At 47.6% G+C, this 26,746-nt stretch overlaps 1 protein-coding gene across 2 annotated transcripts in view; it reads right to left on the bottom strand.

Annotated features, from left to right (window-relative positions):
- Positions 1–1,554: 1,554 nt before the first annotated feature.
- CHAF1B (chromatin assembly factor 1 subunit B) overlaps positions 1,555–26,746 on the bottom strand; it is a 57,300-nt gene continuing 32,108 nt past the window's right edge. For both annotated transcript variants that reach the window (XM_073584654.1, XM_073584653.1), the window contains exons 10-14: positions 26,029–26,117; positions 18,277–18,439; positions 17,607–17,999; positions 17,371–17,468; positions 1,555–3,258 (exon numbers count right to left, since the gene is read on the bottom strand). In XM_073584654.1, coding sequence (XP_073440755.1) covers positions 3,131–3,258; positions 17,371–17,468; positions 17,607–17,999; positions 18,277–18,439; positions 26,029–26,117 — 871 coding nt within the window. In that variant the 3' untranslated portion in view covers positions 1,555–3,130. The remainder of the gene's footprint in view (positions 3,259–17,370; positions 17,469–17,606; positions 18,000–18,276; positions 18,440–26,028; positions 26,118–26,746) is intronic.

Raw genomic sequence — 26,746 nt, 5'->3', positions numbered from 1 at the left:
CTTTAGTGACACATGAAAGGCAATAAAGGGTGCAAGTGTAATATGAAGTGGGCTTGTGACATTATACACCTACAGGACATCTATAGCTATATATAAGATTGCTTTTACTAGTTTTGTAAACCAGCTTTAAATGACAAGAGAATTAGAGTACCGTATGTAAAAGATTGTTAAATATGCATTGCATACAGATGGTAGATGAGAAAAATTGCATTATACTCGCATGACGTCCTAGTTTTCTGGATCAACATTGGACCGATTTTTTTATACACTAGTGTGACCCTAGCCTAAAAGCAAATGCTAGTTTATATTATGGGTGAAGAGTGCCATTATTAGAGTATACATTATAGGAATCTATCATGTATTAACCGAGATACATGATTTCACATCATTATTGTATTAAATAAAGGTTTTTGTGTTTTTTTTTTGTCTTGTGGTTTTGCTTTTCTTTGTGACAGTTGAGCAATAGATGACTAGAAATAATGTATTTGACATTATCTCCATCTAGTGGATACCTATAAAAATGCAAACACAAAAACACTTTTTTTTTGCTAGCCTTGCTACCCTGGGTAAGAATAGTCCAATAACATGGATAATATGCTTGGCAGGATAGGGATAGAAGACATATGGGGAATTTATGTTATCTACGTGAAAGGATCAGACAATAATAGCTTCATACAGGTGACTTGTAAATCATTAAGAATTTCTTTGAAAACAAAACAGGCAAATGTCTTGTCCTTGATTCGTTTTATGGCACATTGCTATCAATTTAAGAAAAATACAGGAAACTCAGGACAACATTAATAATGGTAATAAACATACAGCTTTCCAGGCTAGTAATATAAGCTCACTGCTGTATACTTAGACTTCACTGGTTATTAAAATGGGGCGCCATTTCTTGGGTGGCTGTGAGCTGATGCTTTCAGTCTGGGAGGGGACCAATATCTATGGCCCAGTCCACAGCTGTCTGCCTATCCTTTTCTGGTTATTAATTATAGGGAGGGACCATACAATTTTTTTTTAGGGGGAGATCCCTGATTTTAATAACCAGTAAAGGCTAAGTATGCAACAGCTGTGAGCTGATATTAATAGCCCAGGAATCTCCATGTTTACTACAGCTTTCCCTCAGCTGGTTATTAAAAATTCGGGGGACCCCACGCCTTTTTTTATTATTCTATTATGTATGCGTGTGTGTGTATGTATGTAACACATATCTTCTATTCCGAAAGCTTGGGTTGTGAATATACTATACTTGGTTGATGATCTGCCGGGTTTCCTTTGCGATGAGTGCATAAAAATCGCACAGCACACGCATGGTCTGTGAGTTGTGCGATATCTTTTCTCGAACCCATTGACTTGCATTGGCAAGTCTCGTCCGACATAAGCAGCATGTTGCATTTTTTTTCTAAGTTCATTCCAAACTGAGAAACAGAGGATGTGTCCCGTGTGGTGTCGTATACAAAGGACGTGTCCCATGTGGTGCAGTATATAGAGCATCGGCAGACACGGCATCCTCTCGTTTGCCTACTTCCTCCCCGAATTATGTGAACACAATGATGAAAACAACAAGCTTAATTATATTTATTTTTAGAATCAAACGTAACAAAAACTGCCATAAATCACAGAAATACACAACGTGGGAAGGAAAAATGTACAAAACACAGCGGTGAATGTTATAACAAGCAGAAATATAATTATAACAATACTATAACTGCAATCAGAACAGGATGGTTCAACTCACAAGAGGTGAATAGTATCGGCTAGACAAGAGTCAGGCCGCGTTCACACAGCGCAGCTCTCATGCGAACTGTAAGGCTACATTCACACGGACGGATTTTTCAATGCAGATTTTTTTTTCCTGTGTTCCTTTAGCAAATCCAAACTTTCCATTTGTTGCCAGTTTTGCCTTTTACATTGCAAGGACCGAGGCTCAGCAGTAAAGTGACAGCAGAGGACTTGTATTGTCAATTTCCGCTGCGTTAGGATGAGACTTGGTAAAATCCCACTTACTTTATAAAGGTCTCATTTCTGGAAATCAATGAAAGTCCCAGCAAGTCTTGCGGATAGACAATAACTCACTATCTGACTAACCCTTGTAAATTACAGAATCAATGAAATGTACACAGGCCTGATAAGCCCGGATGTAAAGCAGATGCCAACTTTCTAATATTTTGTAAAAATACTCTTGCAGATTAATCTTATCTTTATACTACAGTTTTCATTTTCTTATACAGAGCTCCAAATCCCCTGTGTATATATTATAGCTACTTACAGTCACCACTAGGGACAGCTCACTGTGTCTACACTGAACTCAGTTATCAGTATTCAGAGTGCTCCCTCTAGTGGTCGCTACAGATAACGGATATTTACAGTAAGTAATAAGTTATAAAGTATCCACTGCTAGACTGGTGGAGCTCCGACTTCAAGAGCATCGGCCAGGCCGGGGCCGTCCGCACTGGAGACCATGTGACCCGCTTCACACATAAAACTCACGCATGTGAATGTCAACACCTACTTCACTAGTCTGGTTTTTTTTTTGTTTTGTTTTTTTAAATACTTCTCCTTTAACTTGTTTTCCTTGGTAATTGACGAGATATAAAGAGTTGGAACTGTCCAGATCAATCCTTCTAAATTTAAAGGGGTATTTCCATCTCCGCTCCTCCTTTATACACCTGTCCTATCCATTATAACAGAAGAGGTGCTGATTGCCACAGATAATCCCCTCTAAAGTGGAAGTGAGTGGAGATGGAATACCCCTTTAATTTTGTGTAACATATATTTCAATCAACAGATAAAACAGAGCAATAAGTCTGATACTAGAGCAGCGTACAGCTCTATTAACCTGCTAGAGTTTGCGGAGGGAGAAGCAGTTTTTCACTGCGCTTTATCGTATGCTTTCTCGCAACCATCGCTCTCAAATCTGCATCGAGAGAGAAAAATTACAACTAGAAAGGGTTAAGCAAGGAAAATCCATCTCAGAAACATATCTGGGTGACCTGAGAGAGACAGTGTGAAAATGAACGAAATCCATAGTCGAGCGTCAATTGATGTGTAAGCATCTGCCGGATATCAGTCCTGCGCTGATCGCGGAGGAGTGCGCATACAAGACAGTCACAATTCCACCTACACTTTCCTACTTTGCTGTATCCGCGCTGGTGCTGGGAGTTTCCTCATTGTCTTTGGCGCTGCACGTGGACTGGTCAGTTTTCAGACGCTTTGACTCTGGGGGTTTACAACTCGAGTCTTGAACCGGTGAGTTTTCTGAAAGGCAAAAAAAAAGTATTTTAAATGTAAAAATAAACCAAATGAGGGGAGATCCATTGTTAAAATGGTCAGGAAATGGGAAAAAAAAAATATCAATTGGATGGGGTCATTTTGAAGAAAATAAATCTTGGTGCTTAGAAAAGATCAGCTCAGGAGACAGTCGCTCAGAGCGGAGAACGTATACAAAAGAAAGGCTTTCTACAGAATCTGTACTCCGCTTCTAACGAGCAACCGGTGGGAGTGTTGTGATGCGGACCCCCCCTCCCCCAAAATCTACTCAGAATTAAAGGACCTTAAAAAAACTTAAAAAAATAAAAAAAACTTTTTTTTAAGGCAATGTGGTCTCCTCTGCAAACCTTGGTGGTAAATGTGATATGTGACCAGGCCCCAGTTTTACACATTGTGGTTTTAGTTATTGCTTTATTGCTGTACACCGTGATGGATTTGGGTGCCAAGGGCCCATCAGTATCATGTAAATATCACATTACCCTCACTTAAAATCCTTTTCTCTGAGCTACTCATTGGGGGACAAAGGACCATGGGTGTATGCTGCTGCCACCAGGAGGCTGCCACTGGGTGTATGCTGCTGCCACTAGGAGGCTGACAAGTGAATACAAAAACGTTAGCTCCTCCTCTGCAGTAAACACCTACAACTGGCTCCAGCCCGAACCAGTTCAGTGACAAAGCAGTAGGATTTCATAAACATCAAATACAGGTACAACATGTCAAACCAAATAGCAAACCTAGCCATCAGGCCAACAGTGTGGATGCGGAGTCCCCCAATAAGTGGCTCGGAGAAAAGGATTTTACTGTGAGTACACAAAAATCCCTGATTCTCCTTCGCCTCATTGGGGGACACAGGACCATGGGACGTCGTCCTAAAGCAGTCCCTCGGTGGGAAACAATTTGACAGATCAAACCCCACGTACCAACTGACTAGAGGGGTGCAACTACCGGTTGCAGACACCGTCTGTCCAGACTTGCATCCACGGAAGCCTGAGTGTGGATATTATAGTGCTTCGAGAATGTGTGCAGACTGGACCAAGTTGCAGCCTTCCAGAGCTGTTCCGCCGACGCCTGGTGCTGAATGGCCCAAGAAACGTCCACCAGCCGAGTGGAGTGTGTCCTAATCCCCGCTGGGATAGGCTTGCGTTGAACACGGTAGGATTCCTGAATACCTGTGGGAATCCACCTAGCTATAGTGGACATACGAGCCGGCTAAGCCCTTCCTGTGACCCTCAGGAAGCACGAATAAGGCGTCCGACTTACGGAAGGATACCGTCCGCGAGAAGTACCTTCTGAGAGCCCTCACCCTATCTAGAGCGTAATGAGCCCTCTGAATACAATGTACCGATGCCGGACAAAACGAGGGCAGAACAATGTGTTCATTGAGGTGGAAAGAAGAGACCGCTTTGGTCAAGATAGCCGGGGACGGGGCCCTGAAAAACCACCTTGTCTTGGTGGAAGATTAGGAAGGGAGTTCGACAGGACAGGGCGGCTAGATCCAAGTTCCACCTGATTGACGCCACCGCGAGAAGGAAAGCGACCTTCCAAAAAAAGTCAACAAGACGTCTCACAGCGGTACGAAAGGAGTCTCCTGAAGAACACCCAGGACCAGGTCCCACGTATCTATAGGGGCAGACCCCCTGATGAAAGACATCACTTGCAGATTGGAAGAAATCCTGCACTGGAATAAAATCGATAAATCCGAGAGCTGACCCTTGAGGAAGTTAAACGGAAGGCCTGAGTCCAGGCCGGCTTGGAGGATCCACAAAAATGGTAGGAAAGACGTCCAGTCTCTGTAGCCTGCGAAAAAAGTTTTCTAGTTGTGGTGATAGATGCGCACTGACGCAGGCTTCCAGGCGCTAATCATGGTAGAAACCACCTGATGGGAGGACCCAGACTAGGTTGGGACCCAGGATTCAGCGACTAAGCCGTTAAACACAGGGCCCCTGAATTTTGGTAGCAAATCGGGCCCTGAGAGAGCAGATCTGGTCGATTCAGTAGTCACCAGGGGACGTCGGCAACAGCTGCACTAGCTCCTCATACCACGCCCAGCGTGGCCAATCTGGAGCGACTAGAATCACTGGAACCTGTTCCGCCTGATGACCCTCAGAAATGACGGGAGGGAGGGAAACACGTACGGAAGAAGAAACTGACGCCAAGGAAGAATCAGTGCATCCGCTCCAATGACATCTGGATCCCGAGACCAAGCTATGCACTCATGTACTTTGTCATTTAATCTTGAAGTCATCAGATCCACATCTTCCAGCGATGGCAGATCTACTTGAAGACCTCCAGAAGAAGAGCCCGGTCTTCCGAGGTGAGAGACTGACGGCTGAGTGGGTCTGCCGCCTAGTTTTCCACGTCCGGAATGTGGTACTCTGAAAAGACCGAGTGGATCCTCTCGGCCCAACGGAGAATGTGAACCACCTCGCGCATTGCAGCCCTGCCTCGAGTGGACTTTTGATAGCTGATATATGACACAGCTGTGGCGTTGTGTGGTTGAATTCGGATGAGGCGACCCGCCAGGAGATGATGGAACTGCCGTAGGGATAACGAGATCGCTCGAATGCCCAGGACGATGATCGGAATGAGAGACTTCGGAGGTGGCCAATGCCCCTGGGCAGTGTGGAGACAGCTCCCCAGCAGAGAAGGCTGGCATTGGTAGTGACCACTAGCCAATGGATTTGGAGAAAAAGGATCTCCTCTGATTGAGGGAAAACTCTTAACGTCCAACACCTGAGCGCCTGTTTGACCTGCGGGGCAAGCGGCACAGCCGGTCGAGAGGGAACAGGCTTCTGCCTCGGGCTGCCAGAAGCGCATGCTGCAGAGGACGAAGGTGTAGCTGAGCGAAGGGAACAGCTTCTACCGCAGCAACCATTTTCCCCAGTACCCCCATCAAGAACCGAAAGGAATGAGGGGGTGGACAACAAAATGTCTGGGCTCCCTGTTGGAGAGCAAAGAATTTGTCTCAAGGGAGAATCACCGACCCATCGGAGGTGTCCAGAATAATTTCTAAAAAGGTTATCTGTTGTGAGTTCATTTTCCCCTTCGTCACTGAGGTCTGGTGAACTCCCTATTCTTGTGAAGGAAGGTAATGAGCCCGATTATCAGGCACCTGAGCCTGATGAGGATGACTGGCTGAGTGGAGTCACGGACTGGATATAAGGCTGCCGACGCCCTTCTGCCCTGCGGGTGGACTTCTAGGACACCAGTCTGATTCCTGCTCCTCTAAGCTAAGTTTTTCTGCTTTGCCTGTTTGCATTAGTGTTTAGTTTTTGTTTTCCTTGCTTTCTGGATTCTGCCATTCCCTGCTGGGGTGAGCTGAATCTCCTTTTGCCTGTAGCTCTGTCTTCAGAATATTCCTGAGTACTGACATAGCTTTTTTGAAGCCTAGCGTCTTCAGGGCCTTTTTCACTGTCAGTCTGTTGGCTCTTATTTTCATAGGGTTTTTCACGGATTGCAGACAGCAGCCTTCCTGTCCTTTCCTATGTAGGTAGTTTGGGCCCCGTCTTTGCTCAGTCTATCTTTCTGTCTGTGTTAGTGTTTTCATCTTGCTTCACCGTCATTATATGTTGGGGGCTGCCTATTGCTTTGGGGTCTGCTCTGGGGCAGTTTAGTTTTCCCCTTTCTTTCTTTAGGCCTAGTTATTTCTCCGGCTGTGATCGAGGGGTCTAGGGCATCGTAGGAACCCCCCACGGCTACTGCTAGTTGTGTTGATAGGTTCAGGGGTCTGCAATCCGATAGCTGCCAACTTCTCTGGTTTTCTGGACTTAGCTAGCAGTTCTGTTTTTGCCTCCTACGGTAACTCAATCATAACAGTTATCCACTCAGCTGGAACTGAGGATGTTTTTTTAAAAAAAAAAAATATCATCCAGCCCCGGCGTGAAAGAGTATCCAAAGTGATACGCACACGCTCCGTGCAGGTTTGGAAGGACAGTCCTATGATTAGAAAGTCGTCTATAATAATAATAATCTTTATTTTTATATAGCGCTAACATATTCCGCAGCGCTTTACAGTTTGCACACATTATCATCACTGTCCCTGATGGGGCTCACAATCTAAATTCCCTATCAGTATGTCTTTGGAATGTGGGAGGAAACCGGAGTGCCCGGAGGAAACCCACGCAAACACGGGGAGAACATACAAACTCCTTGCAGATGTTGTCCTTGGTGGGAGTCGAACCCAGGACCCCAGCGCTGCAAGGCTGCAGCGCTAACCACTGAGCCACCGTGACGCCCAAGTATGGAAACACAACCATGTCCCGAGAGTGCAGAATGGACATGACAGCCGCCAAGACCTTTGTGAAGACTCGGAGCGGTGGCGAGACCGAAGGGCAAGGTTGTGAACTGGAAGTTTTCCTCGCGAACAGCGAAGCGCAAGGACTCCTGGTAAGGGGGAAAGATGGGGAAGACCAGCATCTCAGATGCCGATGGATGCTAGTAACTCCCCTTCCTCCGTAGAGGTTATGACAGAACGGAGGGACTCAGTCCTAAAGAGCCGAACCCTGCAAAAACTTGTTCAGAAGTTAGAGGTCCAGGATGGGCCGCACTGACCCGTCCCTTTTTTGAGCCACGGACAGGTTTGAGTATCACCCCTGGAATCTTTTGTTTTCTGGACGAAAAGGGAAGAACCGCGGAGAGAACTCTATTTTATATCCAGAAGAACACCAGGCCCTAAACCCAGAGCCAGACCTGATGAAACAAAAGCATGCGACAGCCTACCATGCTGGTGTGGACCGAATAATGCCACAAGTAATTGAGACAAAAATCAATGTGACCTGGATCCCTTAGATCTGGACTGTTTTGGCCGACTTCTCCATGACTGGTTGGTCCTGTACGAAACCTGTGAGTCGTTTGACTCTGTGATGAGGGAAGAATTTACTTTCTCCTCCTGTGGCATGAGAGATAAGCTGATCCAGCTTCTCCTCGAATGGTGTTTGCGGTGGAGAGACCACCTGATACAGCCGATATAAGGCACGTCGACCCTCTGTTTGCCTGCACTTGTGTCTCTCAAGTAATATGTAATACACATGTATTAGTTCACTTGATTTTCATCATATTTTTCTCTATCAGCTTGCGGTTAGAGATGGCCCCATAGGCACCTCTATTGTGTTATACTTCTGCTGATTAGGTCCTAATTAGAGACTTCTTTATAAGACTTTTTATATTATTATTATTATTATTATGCATTTATATAGCGCGATTTATTCGATGGCGCTTTACATGTGCAAAGGGGAAATATAGACAAGTATAATAAACATGTGTAAGACAAGGGACACACAAGTACATAAGGAGAGGGGACCCTGCCCGCGAGGGCTCACAGTCTATGGCATCTGTCTTATATATGACAATACTTTTGTACTATTGGCAACATGGTCCACTGTGTCCCTATTATTAGCAATGATTACCCAGAATTGTAGCATGTTTTATCTGTTTCTTGCCTTACCATTTAATAAAGCAATTTTATATTATGACCTATGGTTGTTGTTTTTGGATTCGTCCTCTCCCTTTTTCTCATGTGATTTTTAACAACCGGTCATTTATAGTCCACGGTATTTACTGTAGTGGGACATTGATTGCGATTGTATTTGATATGACTGCTGCTATATTGTCCCACATGACCTGTATACAGATTTTCACTATCCTTTCTGTATGTTCATGATGTCAACGTGGAGAGGGGACTGCACATCATTTAGTTCATACGTCTGCGTGACATCTCCATGAGATCCAGCCGTACACGGCCACTCTGATAACACAGAGAAGCTAGAGACTTTGGACGCAGGGTCCGCTTGCCAGTGCCTGATCGCATGATAGAAATAGCGTAAGAGGCTGCCAAAGCGGAACAGTTAGCTGCGTCAAGAAAAGCGTGCAGCAAATAATCCCCGGCCACTGCAATCTGATTTGCCTGCTCCACTGACTCCGGGGGCAGCTTACTGGTCTGTATAGCTCTGCCAAGGGAATCTATCCAAGAGAGCATGGCTTTGGCTACCCACACCGCTGCAAAAGAACGCGAGAGTGCCGAACCCGAGGCTTCCAAACCCTAACGTCAGGAGACTTCATCTGACAGTCTGTGGGTCTTTAACCCCTTCATGACCAAGCCTATTTTGACCTTAATGACCAGGCCATTTTTTGCAATTCTGACCAGTGTCCCTTTATGAGGTAATAACTCAGGAACGCTTCAACGGATCCTAGCGATTCTGAGATTGTTTTTTCGTGACATATTGGGCTTCATGTTAGTGGTAAATTTAGGTTGATAATTTTTGCGTTTGTCAAAAAATCAGAAATTTGGTGAAAATTTAGAAAATTTTGCAACTTTCAAATTTTGAATTTTTATTCTGTTAAACCAGAGAGTTATGTGACACAAAATAGTTAATAAATAACATTTCCCATATGTCTACTTTACATCAGCACAATTTTGGAAACAAAATATTTTTTTGTTAGGAAGTTATAAGGGTTAAAAGTTGACCAGCGATTTCTCATTTTTACAATAAAATTTACAAAACCATTTTTTTAGGGACCACCTCACATTTGAAGTCACTTTGAGGGGTCTATATGGCAGAAAATACCCAAAAGTTACACCATTCTAAAAACTGCACCCCTCAAGCTACTCAAAACTACATTCAAGAAGATTATTAACCCTTCAGGTGTTTCACAGGAACTAAAGCAATGTGGAAAGAAAAAATGGACATTTTAATTTTTCCAACAAAAATTGTCTTTTAGCATCAATTTTTTCATTTTCACATGGGAAACAGGATAAAATGGATCCTAAAATTTGTTGGGCAATTTCTCCGGAGTACAACGATACCTCATATGTGGTCATAAACCAATGTTTGGGCGCACGGCAGGGCTCAGAAGGGAAGGAGCGCCATTTGACTTTTTGAATGGAAAATATGCTGGAATATTTAGCGGTTGTCATGTCGTGTTTGGAGAGCCCCTGTGTGCATAAACATTGGAGCTCCTCCACAAGTGACCCCATTTTGGAAACTAGACCCCCCAAGGAACTTATCTAGATGCATAGTGATCACTTTGAACCCCCCGGTACTTCACAAATTGATCTGTAATAAAAAAAAAAACACTTTTTTTTCACAAAAATTTTCTTTTAGCCTCAGTTTTTTCATTTTCACATGGGCAACAGGATAAAATGGATCCTAAAATTTGTTGAGCAATTTCTCCTGAGTGCACAGATACCTCATATGTGGTCATAAACCACTGTTTGGGTGCACGGCAGGGCTCAGAAGGGAAGGAGCGCCATTTGACTTTTTGAATGGAAAATTAGCTCCAATCGTTATCGGACACCATGTCGCATTTGGAGAGCCCCTGTGCACCTAAACATTGGAGCTCCCCCACAAGTGACCCCATTTTGGAAACTAGACCCCCTAAGGAACTTATCTAGACGTGTAGGGAGCACTTTGAACCCCCAAGTGCTTCACAAAAGTTTATAACACAGAGCAGTGAAAATAAAAAATAATTTTTTTTCCTCAAAAATGATTTTTAGCACACTATTTTTAATTTTCACAAGGCTAACAGGAGAAATTGGACCACAAATCTTGTTGTCCAGTTTGTCCTGAGTACGCTGGTACCCCATATGTGGGGGGGAACCACTGTTTGGGCACACGGCAGGGCTCAGAAGGGAAGGAGCGCCATTTGACTTTTTAAAATGCAAATTACTTCCAATCGTTAGCGGACACCATGTTGTGTTTGGAGAGCCACTGTGTGCCTAAACATTGGAGCTCCCCCACAAATGACCCCATTTTGGAAACTAGACCCCCTAAGGAACTTATCTAGATGTGTAGTGAGCACCTTGAACCCTCAAGTGCTTCAGAAAAGTTTATGACGCAGAGCCGTGAAAATAAAAAAAAAAAATTTTCCCTCAAAAAATTATTTTTTAGTGCGCAATTTTTTATTTTCACAAGGGTACCAGGATAAATTAGACCCCAAAATTTGTTGTCCAGTTTGTCCTGAGTACGCTGGTACCCCACATGTGGGGGGGAACCACTGTTTGGGCACACGTCGGGGCTCGGAAGGGAAGTAGTGACATTTTGAAATGCTGACTTTGATGGAATGGTCTGCGGGTGTCATGTTACATTTGCAGAGCCCCTGATGTACCTAAACTGTGGAACCCCCCCACAAGTGACCCAATTTTGGAGACTAGACCCCCCAAGGAACTTATCTAGATGTGTGGTGAGCACCTTGAACCCCCAAGCACTTCACAGAAGTTTATGACGCATAGCCGTGAAAATAAAAAATATTTTTTTTTCCACAAAAAAAAAATGATTTTTAGCCAGCAATTTTTTTTTCACAGGGGTAGCAGGATAAATTGGCCCCAAAAGTTGTTGTCCAGTTTGTTCTGAGTACGCTGATACCTCATATGTGGGTGGGGACCACTGTTTGGGTACACGTCGGGGCTTGGAAGGGAAGTAGTGACATTATGAAATGCTGACTTTGATGGAATGGTCTGCGGGCATCATGTTACATTTGCAGAACCCCTGATGTACCTAAACTGTGGAACACCCCACAAGTGACCCCATTTTGGAAACTAGACCCCCCAAGGAACTTATCTAGATGTGTGGTGAGCACCTTGAACCCCCAAGTGCTTCACAGAAGTTTATAACGCAGAGCAGTGAAAATAAAAAATTTTTTTTTTCCCTCAAAAAAAATGATTTTTAGCTAGCAATTTTTTTTTTCACAAGGGTAGCAGGATAAATTGGACCCCAAAAGTTGTTGTCCAGTTTGTCCTGAGTACGCTGATACCCCATATGTGGGGGATGACCACTGTTTGGGTACACGTCGGGGCTCCGAAGGGAAGTAGTGACATTATGAAATGCTGACTTTGATGGAATGGTCTGCGGGCATCATGTTACATTTGCAGAACCCCTGATGTACCTAAACTGTGAAACCCCCCCACAAGTGACCCTATTTTGGAAACTAGACCCCCTAAGGAACTTATCTAGATGTGTTGTAAGCACCTTGAACCCCCAAGTGCTTCACAGAAGTTTAGAACGCAGAGACGTGAAAATAAAAAAAAATTTTTTCCTCAAAAAAAATGATTTTTAGCCAGCAATTTTTTTTTTCACAAGGGTAGCAGGATAAATTGGACCCCAAAAGTTGTTGTACAGTTTGTCCTGAGTACGCTGGTGCCCCATATATGGGGGGGGAACTATTGTTTGGGCACACGTAAGGGCTCGGAATGGAAGTAGTGGCGTTTTGAAATGCAGACTTTGAGGGAATGGTCTGCGGTCGTCATTACGTTTGCAGAGCCCCTGATGTGCCTAAACAATAGAAACCCCCCACAAGTGACCCCATTTTGGAAACTAGACCTCCCAAGTAACTTATCTAGATGCCTGGTGAGCACTTTGGACCCCCAAGTGCTTCACAGAAGTTTATAACGCAGAGACGTGAAAATTAAAAAAAAAAATTTTTCCACAAAAATATTTTTTTAGCCCCCAATTTTTTATTTTCCCAAGGGTACCAGGAGAAATTAGACCCCCAAAGTTGTTGTGCAATTTTTCCTGAGTACGCTGATACCCCATATGTTGGGGTAAACCACTGTTTGGGCACACGTCGGGGCTTGGAAGGGAGGAAGCACCGTTTAACTTTTTGAACGCAAAATTGGCTGGAATCAATGGTTGCACCATGTCGCGTTTGGTGACCCCCTGATGTGCCTAAACAGTGGAAACCCCTCAATTCTAACTCCAGCCCTAACCCCAACACACCCCTAACCACAGCCCTAACCCCAACACATCCCTAACCCTAATTCCAACCCTAACCATAACCCTAACCCCAACAGACCCCGAACCCTAATCCCAACCCTAACCATAACCCTAATCCCAACCCTAACCATAACCCTAACCACAAGCCTAACCCTAATTCCAACCCTAACCCTAATTCCAACCCTAACCCTAATTCCAACCCTAACCCTTTCCAACCCTAACCCTCTTTCCAACCCTAACCCTCTTTCCAACCCTAACCCTCTTTCCAACCCTAACCCTCTTTCCAACCCTAACCCTCTTTCCAATCCTAACCCTAACCCTCTTTCCAACCCTAACCCTCTTTTCAACCCTAACCCTCTTTTCAACCCTAACCCTCTTTTCAACCCTAACCCTCTTTTCAACCCTAACCCTAACCCTAATGGAAAAAAAAAATATTATCTTTATTTTATTAGTTCTGCCTACCTATGGGGGTGATAATCGGGGGGTTTATTTACTTTTTCTTTCATTTTGATCGCTGTGAGAGTGATCAAAATGAAAGAATGGAATCTGCAGCCGGCAGATTCGGGCGGGCGCACTGCGCATGCGCCCGCCATTTTGAAAGATGGCGGCGCCCATCATCCGGACCCGAGGGACACCGGGAGGGACACCGGAGGTACCGGGGGGGGGTGAGGGGGGGATCGGAGGCTGGCGGGGAGCAGAGGGAATGGGAGGGGGGCAGATGATGACAGCGGCGGCAGATCGCCGCTGTCATTCAGTTGCGGGGGGGGCGATCGCCGGTGGGGGGGGGTGGAATCGGTGTCTCCAGCCATGTCCGATGCTACAGCAGCATCGGACATGGCTGGATTGTAATATTTCATCAATTTTCATTGATGAAATATTACTATCGCTCTGATTGGCTGTTTCACTTTTAACAGCCAATCAGAGCGATCGTAGCCACGTGGGGGCGAAGCCACGCCCCCTGTGGTGAATTACAAAGCCCCCTGTATCTGCGGGTCGGGTGACCTTTCAGTGACCCCGGTCACCCGACCCGCAGGGGGGCTTTGAAGTCATGACGCCACATAGGCGTCACTGGTCAGATTTGAACCAGGTTTCATGACGCCTATGTGGCGTCATTGGTCGTGAAGGGGTTAATTGAAGATATGTCTGGAAGGGATAAGGGGTTTTGACGCCAGGCAAGATACCGGCGGGTCAACTGGAGGGGATGCTGCCCACTCCTTACACAGATCCAAGGAAAGGGATATTTTGCTCAAGAGGTTTCTGACCTGTGAAGCGTTTATCCGGTCATTGTTTATGCCGCCGAACTACCTCCTGAAACTCTGGGTGGTTGAAACACCCTATGAGGACGTATAGTTTCGTTGATGGACACCATATGGTCCGGGGCAGAGGTAGAATCCTCGTCAACCCTTAAGGTCTGGTTGACTGCCTCAATGAGACTATCCACTCTGACGAGTCCAGGTCAAAGAAATCCGACCGACTCGAACTCAGAGCCATGTTCGCTGCATGGGGAGAGCGAGACTGAAGTCATGGATGCCGAGGCGCGAGAAGGCACGGGAGACGTGCTATGGACCGGTTTTCTAAGTGCCTGTGTATCTCACGACTGAGAGCGGCCCCTGCAGGCCGACAGTTCCTGTGTGGAAGAAGAACTGTCTGAGACCGGTACGCGAATGGCCCGATTTGTGGAAGGAGCATGGAGGGACTCAAATGCTCTGTCTAGAGAAGCCATAAACTGTGACAGTGATGTTGCCCACTCAGGGAGATTAGAGACCCCGGGGTCGAGAATGGCGGAGGGCTCCTGAGCGCATTAGGGATCACAGGCTGTGCAGGATGGTGAAATCTGTCCCCGTGGTAACGCAGCGTGACAGGAAAAATTGCTGTATGAGCCTTACTGGGAGGAAACCGGAGTACCCAGAGGAAACCCACGCAAACACGGGGAGAAAATATAACTCCTTGCAGATGTTGTCCCTGGTGGGATCTGAAACCAGGACCCCAGCGCTGCAAAGCTGCAGTGCTAACCACTGAGCCACTGTGCCACCCTACTTAGAAGTCTCAGGGAGAGATAGGGTGCCCCCAGTGATTCCCTGCTATGGGGGGTACTGCAAAGAAGGTTAATGATATTCAGTGTAGCTTACCCTTTGTGACAGGTCTGTGCCTGGCGGTGTTAAGGAGCGGTGAGGGACTCAAACCAAGGTGGGAAGGCAGCGAGATCGTCCTATGCAGTCCATGGATTCTGGGACCATAAACACTTGGTGTCGGGTGCCACAGTGCACCGGCCGCTCAAAAAAACTTCCCCAGTCACCAGACATGGCCGCCGAGACTTCCTGGTAGGGATGTCTCGCACTGCAAGAAGCGCCAATGGAGATGGCGAGACCGCCGGGTGACATGCGAGTAGGATGTGGCGTTTTCAATTTGCGGCCCAGCAGAGGCCGAAGCCGGGGACTAAATTTCCGTCTCCAGCCGAACGGACCCTTCAGAAAAGCGCAGCGCCGCTCAGGAGCCCCAACCACTTTCGGACCTGACCCGGGCACTTACCCTATGATTCAGAAAGGGCCGTGGGACGATGTGCAGAGCCGGACTTCAGTATGGACGGTGCAAGAACCCTCTATCCACCATCCCTTTGATGGGGGTGGCTGGGGGGTGGAGAGGGACCGTCCGCCTCCTTCCATCGCCGCTGTTTAAGCAGTGGTAATGCAGTGGGGGCCGCACGGACGCCAGCAGTGCCTCTGTGTATCCTAGGGTTTCACTACCGTAGAATGGAACAGGGCTATGGTCCGGCAGAATTAGGCCTGGCTGCAGGAGGGGGTACACGGAGGCGACACTCCATGTTCCCGGCTGTTGAAGGTGTGGGGAGAGCGGAGCCCTGAAGGGACCCGTCGCCCCTAAACCAGCTCAGGCATATCTTCAATCAGTGCAGGAGGGGGTACAAGGAGGAGACACTTGAAGTTCCCGCCTGTTGTTGGTTTGGGGAGAACGGAATCCTGAAGGGAACAGTCGCCCCTGTAATCCTTGTTGAAAAAATCCGACGTAAAAGACCAGACCCATGTGCCTCCTACAGACACTAAGCATGAACTGGTTTGGCTGGAGGCAGTGGTAGGTGTATACTGCAGAGGAGGAGCTAACTTTTTTGTATTCACTTAGTGTCAGCCTCCTAGTGGCAGCAGCATACACCCACGGTCCTGTGTCTCACAATGAGGCGAAGGAGAAATGTTGCTATATTTCTATGTAATAATAAACTGGGTAGTTTGTTAAATAAATGTTAATATTATGCCCTTGTCTGTACCTTGTGAAAAAAAGTACAGTGCCAACTACTTCTCATATAGGTGGTGTGAAAAGCCCATCAATGCATGGGGGCCCACCGGAGAATGCTCCTGTTCTCCTGTGGGCCAGTCCGAGCCTAGCTGTACATGTACAAGACCTGACCTAGTTAGTTTACACTTTTGATCAAATTTGCCTAAGCCCACCACCAGTGTTTGCATAGGACAGTGTGCACCCTTATCCACTCATATTTCCCTGACAGGTTTTAACTAGATCAAAGTTGGATCCCATCTATTTCCTGGTTAATTTAAGGCTTGACAGCCACACAGTGGTAAGTCGATAAGATTAGGGTCCCATCTGAGCTAGGGGTCACCTTGGATTGGTATACTTAATTTTCATCAAAACTGTAAAATTAAGTACTACACTTTCTTATTATTTCTTACATATGTAGAAGCAGTGGAATTCATGTATTCGTTAATTGCAGAATGTTTGTACTTATTTCCTCAATCAGACATCAGTTTTTCAAGTACGAGCGCTATCTGTGTTTTTCATGGATAACACTCGTACCTGTACTAATGTATGGGGCTGTTCACATGTTCAATTTTTTTGCCTCGGATTAAGTGAGTGAAAAGCAGAGAGACTCATCTGAGTGTGGCATCAAATTTGCCTACACAACTCTATGGATTTATGGGGAAAAAAAAAAAAAAGTTGTATATATATTTATTATCATAAAAAGTAATCTGTATTGCACGTCATATTTATGGGCGATTGACTTGACCCAAGTATAAGACCTATACACATACAAAGGAAGACATGACGATTAATTCTACCTAAACACTGAGGAGAGTGAAGATTTAGCCAATGTTACAGCTGAAACTGGGATATAAGGAGCTAGAAGACAAAAGTTTTATACAACATTTTTCTAGTTAAGCACAAAAGCAGAGTCCGTACTGAAAAATGTTTTCCCCCGAGGGCCATTTTGTGGTGCCAAAACCCCGTGCACATATATATCCCCAAACTAGAGCCACTGGGATGAAAACTTGATGGTCGAGACCCTTCTTTCTATACTTCCGTGTCTGTTGTCCATATTATTATGGAGGTGGTGGTGTGAAATATTTATCCATAAGCCGGTATTACTCACCATTGCTACCGGGCTCCATTCGGCTGGGCCGGGGAGACTTCGGAGGGGTTTGCTCTACATTTGGTGAACTTGTCTTTACAGGAATGAGATTAATTCTCCTAAGGAGGGAAAAAAATATGATTAAATCAATGAAAGGAGCAAAAAACAAAAGAACAAGAAGTGACAGAAGTATCTCATTCTGGTTGTGCAGACATGTAAGATGCTGCCACTAGTACGAATCACTCAGAGGCCCTCACCTGGGGCTGGGTGTGGTGGGCTTGCTCCAGGCTTCCAGGGTGTTCAGGGTAATTCTTCTGGTCTGTGCAGTTTTATTTTGAGACCCCTTCCTTTCCTCAGATGTGGGGGTCGCAGGGATAATGTTTATTGCCAGCGGTGTTGTGGGATTTTTGGAGGCAGACTGTTTGCTTTGCATAGGAGTGGACGGATTAGACTGCTCGCCCGCTCGTAATATCGGAGATGATACCTTTCTGCCTTGTGATCTCCTGACCTTCTTTTCTGAGGCAGAAGGAGTACTTAAAACTAACGCAGGTTTCTCTTTTAGAGGAACTCCGAGTTCTCCATCATCAAAAGATACAAATGAGCAGTAGCCGTCAGTGGAGGAGATGGACAGGAACGATCCGTCGTTGGACCTGCCACGTAACAGAAAAAACAGAATAATGAGTCGTCCTAATGGCGATATCATGGACACCAGTTAGTTTTGTTTGTTTTTTTTTTGCACAAGACTACAGGGGTTTACAGCGAGGGGTCACAGTCACTGATGGCATCTAAAGCGTCTTCATTCCCCGGCATTAAGACGACAGCAATTGGCAGAGCATGCAGCAAGGTGGGTATGGGGAGCACTGATAAAGTCATAAATTACTCTTAGAATAGTCCTAGAAGCTTCCGTGTACGATGCTACGATCTTACCAGGATATGTCGCTCAGGGTGTGATAATGCACATTGGAAATGTAACCAAAGGGGAAAAGCTGCTGCGTGTCGTAGAAAATCACAGCGTCTTCTGAGGCAACGGCAAACACCATACGGTAAGGCAGCGAGACCAGACTCTGCTGGGGAACCTCTCCGGTAGCATCTGGAAAAGGACAAATCCCCCTTCATTAGGTCAGGATCTCTCTCTATACGCCAGAACAGAAAGCCACAGGGATAGAGCCAGCTTTTCTGTTCATAGTAAGATATCTATCCAGAGCAATAATAGCAACACCCAGCGCCATGAATATTTACACGAGGACCTGTAGAAAAGAGGGATTTTGGGTTCTTACCGTAAAATCTCTTTCTTGGAGCCTTCATTGGGGGACAAAGATTACCATGGGTGTATGCTGCTGCTGCTGCTAGGAGACTGACACTATGCAAAAACAAGAAAATTAGCTCCTCCCCGGCAGTATACACCCACCGACAGGCACCAAGTACCTCAGTTGGTGAGAAAGCAGTAGGAGAAGCAACCAAAAAAGACCCAACACGGTACAACAAACAGGGAGGGTGCTGTGTCCCCCAATGAAGGCTCCAAGAAAGATTTTACGGTAAGAACCCAAAATCCCTCTTTCTTTATCGCTTCATTAGAGGACACAGATTACCATGGGACGTTCCAAAGCAGTCCCGAAGGTGGGAACAGCAATAAAGGAACGAAAGAAGGAAGGGCTTAGGTCGGTCAATGTGCTACCGCCGCCTGCAGAACCTTCCTACCAAAAGCTGCATCAGACGAGGCCTGGGTATGAACCCTGTAGAACCTCGCGAAGGTGTGCAAAGACGACCAGGTCACGGCTCTGCAAAGTTGTAAGGCCGAAGCCTGGTGTCGCACAGCCCAAGAAGCCCCTACAGCCTGGGTGGAGTGGGCTCTCACTCCCAGAGGGGGCCGTTTTTCCCGAAGTCGGTAGGCTTCCAGAATGGTAGAACGAATCCAGCGAGCGATTGTGGATTTTGATGCCGGAAGCCCTTTCCGGCGACCTTCAGAGATGACAAGCAGGGAATCGGATTGGCGAAACGAAGCGGTCCTGGCAAGGTAGACACGCAATGCTCTCACTACATCCAGTTTGTGGAGCGACTTTTCCAGAGGGTGAGCAGGCGCAGGACAAAACGAGGGAAGAACGATATCCTCATTAATGTGGAACGGGGATACCACTTTTGGAAGGAAGGAAGGAACTGGCCTGAGAACGACTTTATCCTGGTGGAGGATTAGGTACGGGAAACGACAGAATAAAGCCGCCAGCTCAGAAACTCTCCTGATGGATGTAATGGCGATTAGAAAAGCCACCTTCCATGAAAGAAGGGACAGAGGAATGTTCTGAATAGGTTCGAACGGCGCCTTTTGGAGAGCGCCAAGAACTAGATTGAGATCCCACGAATCTATCGGAGAATGATGAGGAGGAGCCACATGGGCGACTCCTTGGAGAAAGGTCTTCACCTGCGGTAAGGATGCCAGATACTTCTGGAAGAGAATCGCCAGAGCAGATACCTGGCCTCTGAGGGTACTGAGGGACAGGCCCGCATCCAAACCGGACTGGAGAAAACCAAGTATGGATGGAATGGAGAATGATAATGGAAAGACATCGTAATCGTCGCACCATCGGAAAAAGCCTTCCAGTACCTATGGTAAATGCGGGAGGAGGCTGGCTTCCTAGCTCTGATCATGGTTTGAATGACCCGGCTGGAAAAACCTGATTCTCTCAGAATCGTGGCCTCAACGGCCATGCCGTTAAACTCAGAGACTGAGAATTCTGGTGGTAAAGGGGGCCTTGAGAGAGAAGATCTGGACGATCTGGAAGCCTCCAGGGGACGTCCGCGAGCATATTCATCAACTCCGCGTACCAAGGTCGTCTTGGCCAGTCTGGAGCCACCAGAATTACTGGGATGCCTTCTGACTTTATCTTCTCGACCACCCTTGGGATCAGGGCAAGGGGAGGAAACCGGTAAGGCAGTCGGAACTGGGACCACGGAATTACGAGGGCGTCGCAACCGACGGCTAGAGGATCCCTTGACCTGGCTACGAAGAGAGGAACTTTGTTGTTCATCCGAGATGCCATGAGGTCGACGTCCGGGATGCCCCAACACTGGCATATCTGATTGAAGACCGTGGGGTGAAGGGACCATTCGCCTGATGCTAGACCCTGGCGACTTAGGAAGTCGGCTGCCCAATTCTCCACCCCTGCAATGTGAACGGCGGAGATCGCCGGAACGTGACGGTCTGCTCAACGCAGAATCTTTGCCACTTCTGACATTACCCGCCTGCTGTGAGTACCGCCCTGGTGGTTTATGTACCCCACGCTAGTGGCGTTGTCTGACTGAATGCGGACTGGTTTGCCTATGAGGAGAGGCTGCCAACGGAGGAGAGCAAGAAAAATTGCTCTGATTTCCAGAAGGTTGATGAGAAGAAGAGTCTCCTGGGCGTTTCAGCGCCCTTGGGTCGTTTTCCAATGGAAAACTGCCCCCCATCCTAGGAGACTGGCATCGGTGGTGATGACTTGCCATTGAGGCGGAAGAAAGGTGTCCAGTTTTGGGCACCACATTTTAAAAAAGACATCAACAAACTGGAGCAAGTTCAGAAAAGAGCGACCAAAATGGTGACTGGTCTGCAAACCCTGTCTTATGAGGAAAGGTTGCAGGATTTGGGAATGTTTAGTTTGCAAAAGAGAAGACTGAGAGGAGACTTAATAGCTGTCTACAAATATCTCAAGGGCTGTCACATTGTAGAAGGATCAACTTTATTCTCATTTGCACAAGGAAAGACTAGAAGCAATGGGATGAAACTGAATGGGAGGAGACACAGATTAGATATTAGAAAAAACTTTTTGACAGTTAGAGTGATCAATGAGTGGAACAGGCTGCCACGAGAAGTGGTGAGTTCTCCTTCAATGGAAGTCTTCAAACAGAGGCTGGACAGACATCTGACTGGGATGATTTAGCGAATCCTGCTTTGAGCAGGGGGTTGGACCAGATGGCCCAGGAGGTCCCTTCCAACTCTACGATTCTATGATTCTAAAGGACCTTCCCTGGAGAACTGATGCCGGCAATGTCCACTAAGTCAGTGATTGCCTTACTCTGAGTGGAAGGAGAATGGGACGGTCCAGAGAAACTGAGGTCTTGTCCCAGACTGAAAGGAGGAACAGCTGGAGAGGGCGAGTGTGAAATTGTGCGAAAGGCACTGCCTCCATGGAAGCTATCATCTTCCCCAGGACCCTCATGCAGGACCGAAGGGGAATGGGCTGTGAGCGTTTTATGGATCGGATTCCCTTGCAAAGAGCTGAAAATTTGTCCTTTGGAAGAAACACCTGGGCTCGATTCGTGTCGAATTCCATGCCCAGAAAGGTCAGACGCTGACTAGGGTGCAGGATAGACTTCTCTTTGTTAGCTATCCATCCGAGGCGGCCGAGAGTATTCAGGGTTATCTGAAGACTCTGAAGACAGTCTTGGCGGGACGAGCCCTTGATCAAGAGGTCTTCCAGATAAGGGATGATGAGAATCCCCCTGGAGCGAAGAATAGCCATGACTGTTGCCATCACCTTCGTAAATACCTGGGGAGCGGAAGCTAGGCCGAAGGGGAGGGCCGTGAACTGATAGTGATTCTCCTGAAATCGCAAAGCGGAGATATCTCTGATGTTGCAAACACACAGGGATGTGAAGATATGCATCCTGTATGTCCACAGAACAGAGAAACTCCCCGGGTTCCATTGAGGCTATCACCGAGCGCAGGGACTCCATCTTGAAGTGGAGAATCCTTACGTGGCGGTTGAGCAACTTGAGGTCCAAGATTGGACGAAGGGAGCCGTCTTTTTTGGGAACTACGAAAAGATTCGAGTAGAACCCTGAAAACCGTTCGTTTGAAGGAACGGGGACGATAACTCCGGCGGAAAGAAGGGAGAAAAACAGCTTGAAGAAACCCTGAAATTTGGGACCGCTGTCTTGGTGATCGTGACAGGAAGCGCCTGTTTGGGGGGGGGGAGAAAATTCGATTTTGTATCCGGACATGATGATTTCCCTGACCCAAGTGTCGTCGACAACAGACAGCCATGCGTCCATGAAAGAGGAAAGTCTGCCTCCCACCCTGGAAGAATTTCCAGGTGGGGGTGACACGTCACTTTGAGGAAAATCTACCAGAACGGGAGCCTGAGGACCTGGAGGGTTGGCCTCTTGATCTCCAGTGAGGAGCGGGTTTATACGATGGTTTTCTGCGATCTCTGGAGACAGAGGGCCGGTCCTGCTGGGATGATCCTTCTGCTGAAGGGAAGGGACGAAAGGACCTAAACGGCCGAGGAGCCTTTCTGTTGAAAAAACGTCTAGGCCGAGACTGGGGAAGAAGTACTTTTACCACCTGTGGCATCAGAGATTATCTGATCCAGCTTGGCACCAAAGAGTCTAGAGCCGTGAAATGCCAGGTTAGTGAGCGACTTCTTGGAGGTGGTATCCGCACTCCAAGACTTCAACCAAAGTATACGGCGTATAGCTACTATGTTGCTGTTAGCTCTTGCTACACACCCGGCCGCATCTAAGGAGGCGGCCAAAAGGTATTTACCCGCATGATTAATTTGGTCTGCCAGATCTGCCAACTCGTTCTGAGGGGCAGATGACAGAATGCCCCTGCGAAGAATTTTTGCCCAAGCTGAAATGACTTTTGCCACCCAGGCAGAAGCAAAAATAGGGCACAAAGAGGCGCCGGATGCTTCAAAAATTGATTTAGCCAGAGATTCTATTTGCCTGTCTGTTGGATTTTTAAGGGATGCCCCGACCGGAAGGGATAGAACTGTCTTAGAGGATAGACGAGAAACTGGTGGGTCCACTTCGGGAGCTTTCGTCCATTTTGTAAGAAGGTCCGCATCGAATGGATACAGGACGTCTAAGTACCTGCGGCCTGAGAAGCGCTTCTCAGGGTGCTCCCGGTGTTTGGATAAAGTGGTCTCGAACTCTTTGTGATTAGGAAAAGTTCGGGAGGGAGGTTTCGCTCGTGTAAAGGGGACGGAGCCGTCTTGAAGAGGAGCTTTATCTTCCTTTATTTCAAGCATTTTGAAAATGGCCGATATGAGACTATCGACCATGTCCTGAGTCTTGGACATGTTATCTGCGTCTGAGTCAGATCCCGATTGAGAGTCATTGTCTGACCTAAGGTCGTCTTCTGACGAGGGAGACGAGGAAAGCAGCCTGGGTGGAGCGGACGGACCTTGCAAGCTGGAAGACGAGCGAGAAAGAATGCGCTTCCTAGAAATCCTACCCAGCCTGTCCCTGTGGAGGTCGCGGTCAGGTGCAGACGAGACTCACCGTGAGAGGCGTTCGGAGCACAGGTGGCTGAAGATAGTTGCGGAAGTCGTTCTAAGACCTGGACCAGGGACTGAGACTTTAGTCAGGTCAGAAACCGACTGAGACATTGCAACAGCCCACTCAGGAGGAGGGGGAGTGCGCTCATCCCGGGACTCGGGGTGCTCCGGTGGGGCAGACATCGCAGAAGGACAGCAGGACGGGCAGAAGGGAGACGACTGACCTGACGCCCACTTCTTTTTGCAGCGCGCACAGGCGTAGTGGGTAGCGGTGGGTCTAGGGTAAGGATCCCCTGCAGGGTTGGACATATGCAAGGACTGCAGAATTATTGCGGCCAGTATCTGAACAGGGAGTACTGCCGCGGGAGCTAAAATTAGCTGCTCAGAAAAAATTGGAGCCTACCGTCACCAGCACCGTTATCTGATGTGCAGCAGAACAGCAGAAGTGTCCCCCAAGCTGAGATCCCTGGCGTGTCTCACACAAGGAATCAGAGAGTTGCAGGACCTTAGAGATGGGCGGAGCGGGGCGGCAGCGCTGCGCGATTGGCTGTGGCCTTTGGGGGGGAGGGCGCGGGTCACAAGGGGAAAGAGGATCCATGAACCAAAAGTAGCACTGTGATGGGCTGATGAATGGCGCCAACAAAGCGCGCGCTCTGCAGTGGGCGTGCACCGGAGCAGAACGGAAAGCGCAGCGCCGGTTTCTTCCCCCGGAGCCCTGATCCTGGCATGATGAGCCCGTGACGCCGCGGTGGAGAGGGAGGTAAGGGACAGAGGCGTGGGAGCTGAAAGGCGCGCGGCTGCAGAGGCGCGCGGCTGCAGAAGAATGGGCGGGAAATTCAAAGGAGACTCTGCTACCAGGCATGTAAGGAGCGAGCATGGGACTGATGGTAGCCCTTTAGGCTGCTTACCTGACGTCCACATGCTTCCTGAAGAGGATGACCATAGGGGCCCGCGATGAGGGAGGGCCCCTGGGAATGAATATCCTCTCCCCTGCACTATGTCTGAATAGTGTAGAAGACAAACTTTTCTGCCCGCAAGGGATAGTCACCGCCGGTGACCGCCGTCTTCCCTGTCCCGGGAGAGGGGTGAGGAGGGGAATTGGCTAGGACCCACCACCTGAAGTCAGCCCGTAGCACCCGAGGGTGATAGGGAAAGGGTCCTGCCTGCGGTCCTGAGAGTTGCGATGTGGGTAACACCACATTGCTCGTTCATCCGAATGATATGGGAAAGCAGGGTGAACATTTACCCCGTTTCCCGGTGTAGAATCTGGAAAATAAATGGGAAAAGATTAATACACAAAAAACCTAAAAGAAAAAGGTTAGATGCAGATCTGGGGAGATCCCAGTCCGCCTCCTACAGACACTAAGCACAAACTGAGGTACTTGGTGCCTGTCGGTGGGTGTATACTGCCGGGAAGGAGCTAATTTTCTTGTTTTGCATAGTGTCAGCCTCCTAGCAGCAACAGCATACACCCATGGTAATCTGTGTCCCCCAATAAAGCGATAAAGAAAAAGCCGTGTTCTCACTATGTAAGTGCTAAACGTGATCATGGCCCAGATGGAATAGTATCAACTGCACTATTATATCTCACTACAATATATGTATATTAGGGGTGATGGACATCCACGAATGTTCACCTCCTCGCTGACTTCTCAGGCCGCCCCTCTGCGCGTTTCATGCTGTCTGGTCCTCTTTTTTCTATCGTACAGTGGCGCGTCCTTGGCCACGAGTCAGCAGAGCGGCTGGGAAGACGGTCCGCGAGGCAGCAGAGAGACTGGGAAGGCGGGCCGCGAGGAAGCAGAGGGCCAGGAAGGAGGTCCGCGAGTCAGAGGGGCTTAGGAAGGCTGGCCGCGAGGCAGCAGAGCGGCCGGGAAGGTGGGCCCGCGAGGCAGCAGAGCGGCTGGGAAGACGGTCCGCGAGGCAGCAGAGCGACTGGGAAGGCGGGCCGCGAGTCAGAGGGGTTGGGAAAGCTGGCCGCGAGGCAGCTGAGCGGCCGGGAAAGCGGGCCGCGAGGCAGCAGAGCGGCCGGGAAGGCGGGCCCGCGAGGCAGCAGGAAAGGAGGGCCGCCAGGCAGCAGAGCAGCCGGAAAGGAGGGCAGCGAGGCAGCAGAGTGGTTGGGAAAAAGGGCCGCCAGGCAGCAGAGCGGCCGGGAAAGCGAGTGGTGAGAGGCTGAAGAGGTTAGCACTGAGTATTTGTTTTATTTCAAAAATCTGAAATTTGTATCTATGAGTAGCACTTAAGTTGGATGTTCCTAAGCCAAGGCCTGCATCATGATTTAAAGAGATTAAAAAAAAAAAAAAAAAACCCAGCATACTTCCCAGTTCTTGGTTTAGAAACCCTGCGCTGCTTTCATGTCACTGATACATCCTCAATAGTGTAATAATTCAAGCATAACATAAATGTGAGGATCACGATACATCACCTTTAGCCGTCGCTCTCAACTCAAAAAACACAGGGCAACATCGTACAGCAAGTGTGGCCTTTCCTGGGCACGGGAGGTGAGCTATGGGTCTAATAAAATAAAACATATTATACATAAAATGTAATTAATGAAAATAATTAAAAGGACATCGATAGAAAAAGGGGGATTTTTGGTACTTACCGTAAAATCTCTTTCTTGGAGCCTTCATTGGGGGACACAGGTTACCATGGATGTATGCTGCTGTCGCTAGGAGGCTGACACTATGCAAATAAGAAAAAGTTAGCTTCTCCCCAGCAGTATACACCTACCGACAGGCTCAAATTACCTCAGTTGGTGCTAAAGCAGTATAAGGAGCTACTATAAGAAACTCAAACGTAAGAACTCAACTTATGTACCAACCAAACAAGGCACATTAGCCAACACGGTACAACATTAAGGGAGGGTGCTGTGTCCCCCAATGAAGGCTCCAAGAAAGAGATTTTACGGCAAGTACCAAAAATCCCCCTTTCTTTCTCGCTTCACTGGGGGACACAGGTTACCATGGGACGTCCAAAAGCAGTCCCCAGGGTGGGAAAGAAATGCTGAAAGGAACTTAGGTTGGCCGGTGTGAGACCGCCGCCTGCAGTATCTTCCTTCCTAATCCTGCATCAGCAGAATCGCGAGTATCTACCTTGTAGAATCTCACAAAGGTATGGAGTGACGACCAGGTAGCGGCCTT

The sequence above is a fragment of the Dendrobates tinctorius genome, unplaced genomic scaffold, assembly GCF_039654945.1.
Source record: "Dendrobates tinctorius isolate UK_male_01 unplaced genomic scaffold, ASM3965494v1 ptg000084l, whole genome shotgun sequence".
In the NCBI taxonomy this organism is placed as follows: Eukaryota; Metazoa; Chordata; class Amphibia; order Anura; family Dendrobatidae; genus Dendrobates; species Dendrobates tinctorius.
Note: the sequence above shows the minus strand (reverse complement) of the source record. Positions and strands in the feature narration are given on the sequence as shown.